General features: G+C 46.1%; 1 protein-coding gene across 1 annotated transcript; it reads left to right on the top strand.

Moving 5' to 3' along the window:
* Positions 1-469: 469 nt before the first annotated feature.
* On the top strand, positions 470-2,092 carry LOC148861574 (uncharacterized). Its single transcript, XM_088982893.1, has 3 exons — positions 470-838; positions 916-1,313; positions 1,424-2,092. Exons 1-3 carry the CDS (start codon positions 535-537, stop codon positions 1,823-1,825), a joined length of 1,104 nt encoding a protein of 367 aa, XP_088839019.1. The 5' UTR covers positions 470-534; the 3' UTR covers positions 1,826-2,092.
* The last annotated feature ends 10,658 nt before the right edge of the window (positions 2,093-12,750 follow it).

Raw genomic sequence — 12,750 nt, 5'->3', positions numbered from 1 at the left:
CCTTTTCTCCTGGATGTCTAGCTTGGATAGCTCAAACGGTTCTTCAAGTGGGTATGATGCAGGTTTTACTAACCAAGTTGCATCCCCCGATGGCCTTAACGAACCAGAGGTAGAACTTGAGGACGAGTTTGAACCCGTAGGCCAAGCCGCTTCGGGTAGTTTTCGTCTACATCTCGTCGATGTCGGATGCTAGACAGGTTTGGTCCTTCGACCATGACGCCCGAGGGGCTCCGATCCCTTATTACCTCTTACAATTTGCCTAGGGAGTATGCCTATTTCATTCTTTCGGGTAGTTTTCCTTGGAACATGGTTCTGATGAGATCGTGATATTTCGGGAGCAGCTCGCTGCGGGGCTACAACTACCTTTCCACCTCCTTGTCGAGGTCATAAACCACTTCGGCGTTACCGTCGGCCAGTTTCACCCGAACTCTATTCGTAACTTGGTGGGGACAATCTCTTTTTTTTTTTTTTTTTTTTTTTTTTTTTTGCAAATAGGGCTTTTCTTTAGACTTGGAGATATTTTTCTCTATTTTAATGCTTAAGAAACAAGCGGGTCCTCTTCCTGGAAATAGGCGGGCGTATTACTTGTCTCCTCGCCCGGCTTTTAAGCTCTTGCACGAACTTCCCAACAAGGTCCTGGTGTGGAAGCGGGACTACTTCGTGGTGCGAAATGTACAAGGGTGGCATTTTCAGACCGAGTGGGGGGTGGCCGCCCCTGACTCCGGTGTCACGCTTGATAAAGAAACGGTGAAGGGCCTCCGGCAATGCGCACGGCTAGGGCTAAAATGCCATCAGTACCTGATGGAGGCCAAGCTCATTGCGGCCAGCCTGAGTTCGGGTAGGTTCCTTGCTCAGAGGTTTTCTCGTTCTGCTTTGTTCTTATGTTTTTTTCTAATGCCGAACTCTTTTTCGCAGGTGTGATGGACTCAGAGAGAACTCGCGGTGGGCACCTGTTCCAAGGCATGAAGAGGAGGAAGCGGGTCGCCAAGCGAACTCGTGCTGAGCTGCCCCAGGATGCGAAGTCTCATGTACCAGACTACACATCAGAGGATCCGCCCAGGGAGCCCGAGGTGGCTCCTTCAATGCAAGAAGCGGCAGGGGCCCCTTATGCCGAGACTACTCACATGGGTGCCCCCGCCTACTCTAGTGCTCCCGCTTACTCTGTGTTCGCTCATACGCGAGCTGGGCCTTCAGGTTCGGGAGCTCAAGAGGAATTCAGGAGCGTGCTGTCACCGAATTACGCTCTTCAGAAGAGTAGGGAAGCCACCTTCCCCGAGGAGATCGCAACATGGACCGATCTTCCTTTGAACCAGGTCGCCTGTAGTGCCGCTACTCATGCTATAGTGATGAGTCAGATTTCTTGACGTTCTTTGTTTTTATGCCTCTTGTTGTTGTTCTCTTAATCACTTGTTCCTTTTGGTAGGTGAACTCTTTTATTCATGCCTTGGCGGCCCAGGTGGAGAGGAACTCGAGGCAGGCGCGAGCTGCCGAAGAGGCTTTCCGTGCCGCCGAGGGAACTACCCGAGCTGCTGAGGCGGCTGCTCATGCTGTTGAGGAGGCTGCTCGCGCTGCTATGGCCAGGCAGGCGAGGTCTCAGAGGGATGCCGAGGCCATGGGGGTGGTTGTGAAGCATATGGCAGACCTGAGGCTGGACCTGCAGCATCAAGTCGAATACCTTCCGGAGGACATAAGGGAGAAAACGCATATCTTTTCCCAAGGCATCGAAGATTCCAAAAAGAAGGCCGTTGATGAATACATCGCCTCGATGTGCTTTGATGACCTGATGGTGGACTCGTATAGGAGGGGATTTAAACTGAGCCGGTGAATGATCCGGAACACGTACCTCGAGCTCGATATCAGTTCCATATCCACTTCGCGCATTACTCAGGAGATGGCCAACGCTGCCAATGGTGAGCCAGATTCCGAGGGCGAGGCAGGACCTTCGGGTGTCGTCGAAGTGCCTTCTGATAATGAAGAAATAGCTCCGGGCTTGTGAAAATGCAAATTTTTATTTTTTTTATTTTTATCAAATGTAATCTTCCTTATCTTGTAATGGAATGGGTTAAGTGTTGGTTGTTCTCTCCCGAACTAACCATATGCCCGATCTGTTTCTTGCCCGGGTTACTGCTCTCGCGCGACCTGTTTCAATGTTTAATACTTCGCTTTGCCCGTCTCTTTGCCTATGCCGAGGTTCATTCGTTAGCTCGGCATCCTGGCTTTTAGGCTCTAGTAGCGATTTCGTCCATTTCGCTTGACAGTCTATAGGTAGTATCGCCTTAAGTTGACGATGTTCCACGCTCGGGGTACTTGTTTTCCTTCTAAGGTTTCGAGCTCGTATGCCCCTTCGAGCGCTTTCTTTACTCTGTAGGGCCCTTCCCAATTTGGTCCAAGTTTGCGCCCACTGGGTTCGGGCACCATAATCTTACGGAGAACCAGGTCACCGACTCGGAAGCTTCGCTTCTTTACTCTAGCGTTGTAGTACCGAGCTACTTGCTGCTGGTAGGCCGCTGTCCGGATGTGCGCAAGGTCTCTTACCTTGTCCAGTAGGTCGAGGTTGGTACGTAACTCGTCTCTGTTTGTCTGATTGTCATATGCTTCTAGTCGTAGTGTAGGTATTTCGATTTTTGTTGGGATTATCGCTTTAGTGTTGTAGATGAGGTTAAAGGGGGTCTCTCCCGTGGCGGTTTTTTCTGTAGTTCGGTGATCCCATAAAATACTTGGTAGCTCGTCCGCCCACAACCCTTTAGCTCGGTCTAGTCGTGCGTTCAGTCTGCGGAGGATGGCTCTGTTCATTACTTCTGTCTGACCATTTGCCTGCGGGTGTGCGACCGTTGTGAAGTTCTGACGAATTCCCATATTTTGGCACCATTCTTGGAATTTGATATCTTCGAACTATTTGCCGTTGTCGGAGATCAGTACCCGAGGTAGCCCGAAGCGACATACTATGTTTTTCCAAAAGAAGTTCTGTATGTTTCGGGCTGTAACTGTTGCCAGTGGTTCAGCTTCTATCCATTTTGTGAAGTAATCTACTGCCACCACCAGGAACTTTCTCCCACCAGTTGCTGGCGGGAATGGCCCCAGGAGGTTGATGCCCCATTGCGCAAAGGGCCATGGGCTGGTGAGGTACTTGAGGTCGAAAGCAGGCTAATGGTGGATATTGGCGTGCTTCTGACACTTGTCGCATTTTCTGACGAGCTCGACGGCTTCTGCCTTCATCGTTGGCCAGTAGTATCCTTGTCGAAGTACCTTTTGGGCGAGTGCTCTGCCCCCCAGGTGTCCGCCGCAGAGTCCTTCATGAGTGTCGCGGAGTACGAGCTCGGCTTTGGTAGGTTGCAAGCAACGCAGGTAGGGGAGCGTGTAAGACCGTCGGTACAACCGTTCGTCTATTTTGACGTATTTGGCTGCCTGGTGCTGCACCCTCTTGGCTGCATTACGATCAGTAGGGAGGGTTCCATCTAGCAAGAAGCTCACGAGTGAGTCGATCCAGCAAAGCTTTGCTTCAAGGACGGGAGCGACCTCCTTTGCCCCACCGAGAATGCTAGGCCGAGGTAAGTCCTCTACGTACACGATTCTCATGGTGTTGTGACTCGTGCTGGCTAACCGGGACAAGGCGTCGACCTCAGTGTTATCTGACCTCGGGATTTGCCTGATGAAGTGTGACTGAAAGTTGAGCAGAGCTTCCTTTACTTTGAGTTTGCTCTTACCTTTTGCGCTAGGTTCAACCAAGCTATCTGTGCCTCGTACTCTGCCTCGTTGTTGGATGCCGCGAACTCAAAGCGTAGTGCGTATTCCAATTTCGTGCCACCTGGGCCGCATAGGACTATTCCAGCCCCGCTGCCCTGCTGGTTCGAGGAGCCGTCTACGTGAAGGATTCAGGGCTCCCCATCCCAGTTCGCGCTTGGCCTAACAAGGAGAGATGCCACATTGGCTGCTACTTCACGGGGTTTAGACTTTATCGGCTCGGAAGCTTCGGGTTCACCCGAACTGGGGATGTCGGGCTCAACCGGTCCAAGGGCTTCAAGGCTGAATGTGCACTCGGTGATAAAATCTGCTAAGGATTGGGCCTTAATGGTAGTTCATGGCTTGTACTGGAGGTCATACTCACTGAGCTCGATGGCCCATTTCGTCAGCCGACCGGAAACCTCGGGCTTGAGTAAGACTTGTCTCAAAGGTTTGTCAGTCAAGACGACGACGGTGTGAGCCTAGAAATATGGGCGGAGTTTCCGAGCTGCAATTACCAGTGCGTATGCTAGCTTTTCTATCTGCAGGTATCTCGTCTCTACTCCCTGCAGAATTTTACTAACATAATAGACGGACCGCTGGACCCGATCTACTTCTTTTATTAGTACTGAACTGACCACATCGTCGCTCGCTGAGAGGTACAGTTCTAAGACCTCGCCCTCCTCGAGCCTGGTTAAGGTTGGCACAGTGGTGAGGTAGCTCTTTAGTTCATCGAACGCGAGCTGGCAGTCTCAGGTCCATTCGAACTCTTTGCCTTTGATCGCCTTAAAGAAAGGGAGACAGCGGTCTGCCGATTTGGACATGAAGCGGCTGAGGGCGGCTATGCGGCCGTTTAGCCTCTGAACCTCTTTTACTTTTGGGGGTGGTCTCATATCTAAGATGACATTTATTTTGTCCGGGTTGGCCTCGATACCGCGCCGGTTGACAATGTACCCTAGGAACTTACCCGAGGTGACACCGAAGGCACATTTGGAAGGCAGAATCTAAGTCTTGTATTAATTCCTGTGAGAACTGCATCTTGACGACCATGTCATCTACACAACATTCTATTTTTGTGCCAATTAAGGGCCGAAAAAGCTTATTTACAAGTCTTTGGAAGGTCGCCCCAGCATTCTTCAGTCTGAAGGGCATTACCTTGTAACAGTACAGGCTGAACTTGGTTATGAAGCTTGTTTTTTCCTCATCGGACTGGTCCATCCTGATTTGGTTGTAGCCTGAGTAGGCGTCCAAGAATCTTAGCAGCTCATGTCCCGAGGTCGCGTCCACTAGGTGGTCAATTCGGGGGAGGGGGAAGCAGTCTTTTGGGCAACCTCAGTTCAGGTCGGTGTAGTCGACGCACATGCGCCACTTGCTGTTTGCCTTTTTCACCAGCACTGGGTTGGCTACCCAGCTCGGATAATGAACTTCCCTTATGAAGTCCGCTGCAGGGAGCTTTTCGACCTCCTCGTCGATCGCCCTCCAGCGCTTCGGAGCTAAGTTGCGTTTCTTTTGTCTAATGGGTCTGACTACAGGGTCAGTGTTAAGTTTGTGAGTTATAAAGCCGGGGTCAATACCGGGCATATCGGCCGCGGACCATGCAAAAATATCTAAATTTTGAAGTAAGAAACTCACCAGATCGGTTAGTAGAGGCTCTTTGATGGAAGCACCGATCTATAGTTTGAGCCAGATCTATAGCCGAGGTCGGGATCGTGACCGTTTCCTCAGTGGGCGAAGCTCGTTCCTCGCCCTGCTCAGTAGGCCGCTCCAGTTCGAGGTCGTCGGCTGCCTTGGTTTTTCCCTTCAGGGTGGCAACATAACACTTGCGGGACTCAAGTTGGTCGCCCTACGCTACCCCCACACCGAAGTCCGTGGGGAACTTCATTGTCAGATAGTAGGTGGAGACCATGCCCATAGAATATGCATAATTGGCCACCCTATTATGGCATTGTATGGGGAGGGGGTCGCGATCACTAGGAAATCGTGGTTGAGTCTGACCGCACAAGGCCATGTGCCGACGTCCACAGGTACTGTTATCTTCCCGAGGGGCCTGACTTCCTCTCCGCTGAAGCCCACCAGAAGAGTGTTTGCGGGTTTCAACTCGCTTCTCTGCAACTGTAGTTGGTTAAACGCCGACTTGAAGAGGATGTCCGCCGAACTACCTGAGTCCACAAGCACGCGCTAGACTTCGAAGTCGTTGATCCTTAGTTTTATGACGAGTGCGTCACCGTGGGGATAGTGGACACCTCGCGCGTCGTCTTCCGTGAAAAAGATCGGTTCTTTTATCTTCGACCTCTTTGGAGGGTTATGTTCTTCTCGGACTGCCTCGCGAACTGACGTTTGTGCTGCTGCCGAAGTGCACCCTGCTACCACCGAACCTCCCACTATCACATGGATGGTTCCCCGAACTGGCCTCTCTTCTAGAGGCGGTCGCTGCAAGGCTTCGGCCGGTCTGCTGATGGATTCAGGGGCATCCTTTCCGTGCTCCCCTTGCCTATCTGTCTTATTATTATTATCATTATGTTGTACAAAATTTCTCAAGTATCCGCGACGGATAAGTCCCTCTATCTCATCTCGGAGATTATTACACTATTCGGTACTATGACCGTGATTTCTATGAAAACTACAGTATATATTTTTATTTCTCTCGCTTGGATTACTCATTAGGCGATGTAGCCACTTTACGTAGGGGGCGTCCTTGATTGTCATTAAGATCTCGGTCCGCCTTGTGTTTAACGGCGTGTAATTCGTCCGAACTGCTAAAGGAGCTCGGGACAGCTGGCTTGGCTTCGCCTCTCGGGCCTGGTTTCTTCTGTCGCCTAGGTTGGAGGGCTCACCTTCCCCTTTTCTTTTCTCAACCCCGCATTTGGTTCTTTGGTTGATTTCTTTCTCTGTTCTCATGAACTTGTCCACGAACTTGAGGAAATCGGCCACGGTCGCGGGTTTGCTAGCCACAATGTGCCATTTGAACTCCTTGTGCGTTACCCCTCTCTTGGCCGTCGTGACCTGTACCGTGGGGTCTAATCGCGGTATCTGCAAGCATGCTTCATTGAACCGCTTGATGTAGCCCTGGATGGATTCTCCTTCCCTTTGGACTACCCTGAAGATGCTTTCCTCGGTTCTAGGGCACCGCTTGCTGGTAACGAAGTGTGCGGTGAAGACCTGCACGAACTGGGCCCAGCTTCTTATTGACCCGGGGGCTAGGTTCCGGTACCAGGTATGGGCCACCCCCTGAAGGTGGTGGTGAAGGCCACGCACATGCATGATTCACTGGCCCTAGCGAGGTGCATTTGGGACTGGAAAGCACCGACGTGGTCGTTGGGGTCAAAGGACCCATCATACTTGTCCAAAGGTGGGAGTTTGAAGTCTCTGGGCATGGGGATTGTCGGGAGTTCTGATGCGAGGGGGGAAGGAACTGAGAGAATTGGGGCAACTTTTACCTCGTTCGAGCTCGTCTCTTCCTTACCTCTGAGCTCGGGTAGGACACGGGTGGCAGTTCGGTGACTTCGTCGGCGGCTTTGTTGAGTGGGCCTGGTACTAGCGCTGCTGGCCTCTGTGTTGCCTAGCTCGATGGGCCCAGAATGTTGGTCTGCTGCTAGGGCGCTGAACCGGTTCTCCGTGAGCGGGAAATCAGGCTTGGAGCACCGAGGTGTTGACTTTGTGGGTGAGGTTCCCGACCCATTTGCGAGCTGCGAGGCGGGGGTAATTTTTCTTTCTTTTCGGCCTGGCTATTAGGGGGTTCTGGAGTTGGGAAGCTTCTCCTCGGTGAGGGCGTCCACCCTGAGGGGAGGCCTTAACTGGCTTCGGAGTAGGGTGCTGTGGTGGAAGCAATGACTGGTTTAGGGGTAGCTGAGGGAATTGCTGCTGATAATGGTGTTGAGAGAGGTGGTGTAGTATCTGGTGCTGTTGGAGTTTATGATACTGGAATTGTTGCATTTGGGCTTGCATTGCCTGCATGCATTGCATTAGGTCGTCCAGCTGGTTCTGGCGGGTCGCCAATGGGACAACAGTTGGTTCAGCGAAGGTTGCTTTGATAGGGAGTGGAAGAGGGACGTTCAAGGCAGGAAGGTTCAGGGGCACCACTGCTTGTGGCGCATTCAAGCTAGGGATCCCTTCCACTAAAAGGGGGATGGTGAACTACCCGATGCACACCACAGGAACTTGGTGTTGTTGTCCGGTGGTGTTCGTTTCTGTGCCACGTCTGGCATTGTTGGAAGAAGCCATGGGTGTTGGAGTTTTTTTGGAAGAAGAGGAGGTTAAGAGAGTTCTAGAGGGAGGCTTTTAGAAGCGTTTCCCACAGACGGCGCCAATTGATGGTGTGCAATCCGGTCGGTCCTAGCTGTCAATGATCTTTCCTCTGACTGGAGCAACGGGGAGCCCGAAACGGAGAAGATGAGGGAACTCCGGGGGGAACCCGGTGAGATTGCTCCGAAGCTCAAGTTAGTATTCTCTCAAAGGCAAGATAAAACCAGATGGCGCAAAGTTTGCATACCTTGTTGTTGGGGGTAGGGGGCCTTTTATAACCACTTCGCGCACTCACTTTGAGGCTTCTGTCAGGTCGGGTATGATTACTTCTGTGCTTCTGCCAGTTCGGGTGTCATCCCTTCTGCTAGGACAGAACCGCCACTGCCCCTTGTCGGAGCTGTTTCTGTAACTGGAGATGGCAGTGACAGGTGGCGGTGGTAGGTGGCCGTTTGAAGTGCGGTTGTCAAGCATCAGATCCCAAGTCAATCATGTGCACCGCCCCTGAATACGAACTTCCTCGGTGTCAGGCATGGTACGGTTGTTCAGTTTGGCGTTCTAGAGGCGAAGTGCTGGAGTGGTGAGCAAGGTGAAGTCTTAAGTTCGGAGGTGTGTCTCGAACTGCCATAGGGCAGGCCAGTTCGTGCTACTGCCCTTTGGGTTTGGCTTGGGGCCTAAGGGGAGTTCGGGCTCCTAGTTGGGAGTTTGGACTGCTGGTAGGGAGTTCGAACCGCTGGTTCTTCCCTTTGGTGCTCACACCTTAGATGTACTGTTGTGCCGAGCTATTGCCTTTGCCATGTATTGCGTAATTACAAAGTTGGGCCAAATCTTCCTTCATCAATAAATCTTTGAGATTAGGCCTAAAACAAGCTAGGCATCCCCTCTTTAGCTTGTAGTTCGAGTTCGGACCTCCTACCCACTAGTGTCATCTGGGAAAGTGTAGGTAAGATTCTTGTGGGTAAGAGATCTGGTTAATAGTAATTTAAAATTGCATTTAACATTATCCTTAAAATAAGGAATGCTAAATACAATCTCATTACTTGACAAGTGATATTGTTTGTGCAACATTTTATTATACATTTATGAATAACAAATCTAATAATCTATAAATATATCATATATGTTTGTATATTACTATTGATTATTCAACTTGTTTTCGGTTCGATTAAATTTTGCTAACCTAAACTAAGTTTTTTCTTTTCTTTTTTTTTATTTCACACCAAATCAAACCGGGAACTAAATAAATTGAACCAAATTAGCATATTTGGTTTTTCAGTTCAATGAATACATGTCAAAGGGTCGGGTCTATCAAACTAATTGAACAATACCGGATTCCAGTTTTGTATTCTAGTTATAATTGGGCCCGGTCAATTTTTGTTTTTTCATACAAATTTTTAAATATCTGAATCAATTATATAATTGATAATATATAGGGGCGCACGTCTGAGGAGCCTAGGAAGTGCTCGAAACTATGTATTGGGCATAAGGGATGAGCCTTGTCAAAGCTGGTGTCAACCCAACCTGTCAAATTCAGTCACAAATCCACACTAAAGTTTGATGCATTCAAATTGCGTTTTTACATGGGCTTAGCTTAGACAATCAATCGACACTAAAATTTGATCCACTCAAGTTAGGTTTGGGCACGTGCCTAGCTTAGATTAAGTCAATCAATACATACTAAAATTTTAAATAAATTTATTTGTGTATATATATATATATATATATATATATAGATTAAGTCAATCAATACATACTAAAATTTTATATAAATTTACTTATATATATATATATATAATATGCTTGCGTGCTAGCATGCATGCATGTAAGTATTTATGTATCCATGTGTATGTAAGTATATACGTATTTGGGGGTTTGAGATGGGGTTGAGCTAGCCCTTAATTGGGCTTGGGCTATCTAAGGCCTAAGCCTGAACCCACCCAATGATAGAAAATTCAAGACTATGTGAAATTGCAAGTTGGATTAGTCAATTCTAAGGTTGGTGATATATATTCTTCATACACACAAACTGAAGACATGTTGGGTTGGGGTTGGATTGGATTGTCTAACACTTCAACCCTAAACGCTGAAGTTGGGCTTATATTTTTTTACACTAACCCAAACTTCAACTTGAACTCACCCAACCTTGGGTTGTGTTTGGTTTAAAAGAAAAGGTAGAGAAAGAAATAGAAAATTAAGGAAACCAAACACAACTTATGATACAAGAAGGATGGTGTTTGGTTATGTTGCCATTTATTTGAAAAATGGTGCAAGCCCATTGCCACATAGGCATTTATTATGAAATGTTAATTGTCTGGTAAAATATTAATTAAATAAATATTTGTCTTGGTTTGTGTGAGAGACAACTCTTGGGGAAAGCTTCATTTTAGTGTTTCTCCAAATGCCAAATTTATTTACTGTTCAACTTATTTGGCACCTAATGGCATATAATGGTACCTAGTTGTAAAACAACACTAAAAAAACATTTATCAAATAACTTTTCAAGTTTTTCAAGATAAATTTTATGAAAAATATTTATTAAATAAACAACTATATTACCAATCAGCCTCTAGGTTAGAATATTGTTAATTATGGCCCTTAGTGAACTAGAAGTTAATTGATACAAAGATGAATATTTTGAAATCATGCGACTTACATGGGAATGGGATTATAAAAAATTGATTTTGTGTAGAGAGATTTGACCGAATGGACCTTAGTTTGGCTCTGTTATTTATTCGTTTTATTTCTGTTGTAATGGATTGTCTCTATAGGCACTTAACACACTTATTTCTTATGTTTTTTGGGTCCACCTAACCGAGGGCACCCATGTAATTTCTCTTTCATTTGTTCTAGCACTTACATAAAGGGAGTGAGAGAGGGATGAATTCCACTCTCTTATTTGCCTATTTGCTTCCAACTTTCTTTCTCGTGAACATCTCATTCCCTCTTCTTCCTCCTTATTTTATTTGTTATACAAGTAAGAAATTGTTAGACCAGTTTGCTTTTTGGTACCAGAGCAATTTCCCACTTCATGCTTTTCTTCTCTTAGTCCCGTACATAGTGTATATGGAGAAGTAAGCTATTGATTGATTGAAGATCGGTGCTGCCCAGTCAGGGGAGATAGGGGAGACTTATGGAGAAGATTTATCACTTAGATTGAGGCCTAAGACAGGTCTTTGAAGATTTTTCCCATAAACCCTAGCTAACTAGAGAAATCGGAATAAGGGGTTTAGAGGTTTGGCCAAACCATGGGACTACATATTCTCCTTGGGCAACCTCATAGGAATTTCACTAAAAACTGATTGGGCTTTCGAGTGTCAATTAAACATCACAACCAACAATGCTTCTGGGTGCATATAGTACCTCAACCGATTCAACTCATGGGTGTCAACCAAACCTGAGTTGTTGGTTTATGTGTGCCAACAATTAAGAATACTTAAATAGTTGCCTTACAAGTTATGAGTATAAAAAAATGGCTCACTTGGGTTGAAATGGAGTTGACACCCATCAATTAAGGAAATGGAGGTGATGAGACCCTTAATAATGATTCTCAAAATGTTTTAGTGTTAATAGTGACTCAAAAACCCAAGGCATCGGCTAAACCAGCTTGGATAAGATTCAAATGAAAGAGGGAAGGGGTAAGGCACCCACCTCCTGGGTCCAACTGGTGGGGCCCACATGGAAATTCAAGCATAACAATAATCACAAAATAGGCGACCAACCAAGCAAAATAATAAGAAACATAACAAAGAACATGATCAAAAAACCTTCCCATTTTATTTTATTTTATTTCATTATATATTTTTATTATATTTGTTAGTTTTTTTATTCTTCTTCTTTTTATACATTTTTTTATTTATCTTTTTATATTTATTTCTTTTATTATTTTTATTTTTATCTTATTATTTATTATTTTATAATTCTTCTTATTATTTTTACCAATTATTGACATGTTTACTCTTTTTCTCTAAATGTCTTATTCTCCCTCTTTTTAATCTGCATGTACTCTTTCCATCAAATAGACCCCAGGCCTCTTAATGAGTTAATCCCATTTGTTATTGCACATGTTTTAGTTTTCTATTTTCCATCCTTTTTATTTCATACCTCATATTTTTATTCTCACTACTACTACTTATTTCTCTTGTTGTTTTATTTGATTATAGATCTTTCCTTACTTCTATTAGCAACCCCCCCCCCCCTCAAATAAATCTTGATATCTGGAGAAATAAGGGAAATCACCCTTTCAACACTATGATCTTTCTTTTAAATACAAGGGAAAACATGTTCCCTAACTTCATCCCTTTACCTTTTTCCTTGTCCATTAACATATCTACTACTTCCTATTTATTGATGAACATATTAGTAATTCAGATATGCACTCCCCCAAGAACCATATCCCCGGCATTATATGTAAAACAGAAAAAGAGTGTAGTTCATAAACGAACTATTAAAACTTAGCCAACTATAGCATGTGGAGCTTATCATATCATAAGCTAATGAGATTCTAAAACAAACAACCCAATTCACTTAAATCCTATGTAGCCTAACCCCTAGAACAAGCAGTTCAAAATTGAAACAGATCCTAACTAATATCCAACTCATTACCAGCATTAATTTCAAAGAAAGAACAGAAAGAGAAGAGAACAGAGGAGGTTAATAGCAACATAATCCCTACTGACGCTACATTCATCAAATTCATAAAGCAAACATTAGACTTCAGGTTGGGTTGGATTGAAGATAAGATCTACGGGAACAATTCCGACGGAACCTACTTCATCGATCTACATTGAAGAT

This window comes from Nelumbo lutea, chromosome 4 (genome assembly GCF_056320005.1).
Source record: "Nelumbo lutea isolate HS-2025 chromosome 4, American lotus-T2T, whole genome shotgun sequence".
Taxonomy (NCBI): Eukaryota; Viridiplantae; Streptophyta; class Magnoliopsida; order Proteales; family Nelumbonaceae; genus Nelumbo; species Nelumbo lutea.
Note: the sequence above shows the minus strand (reverse complement) of the source record. Positions and strands in the feature narration are given on the sequence as shown.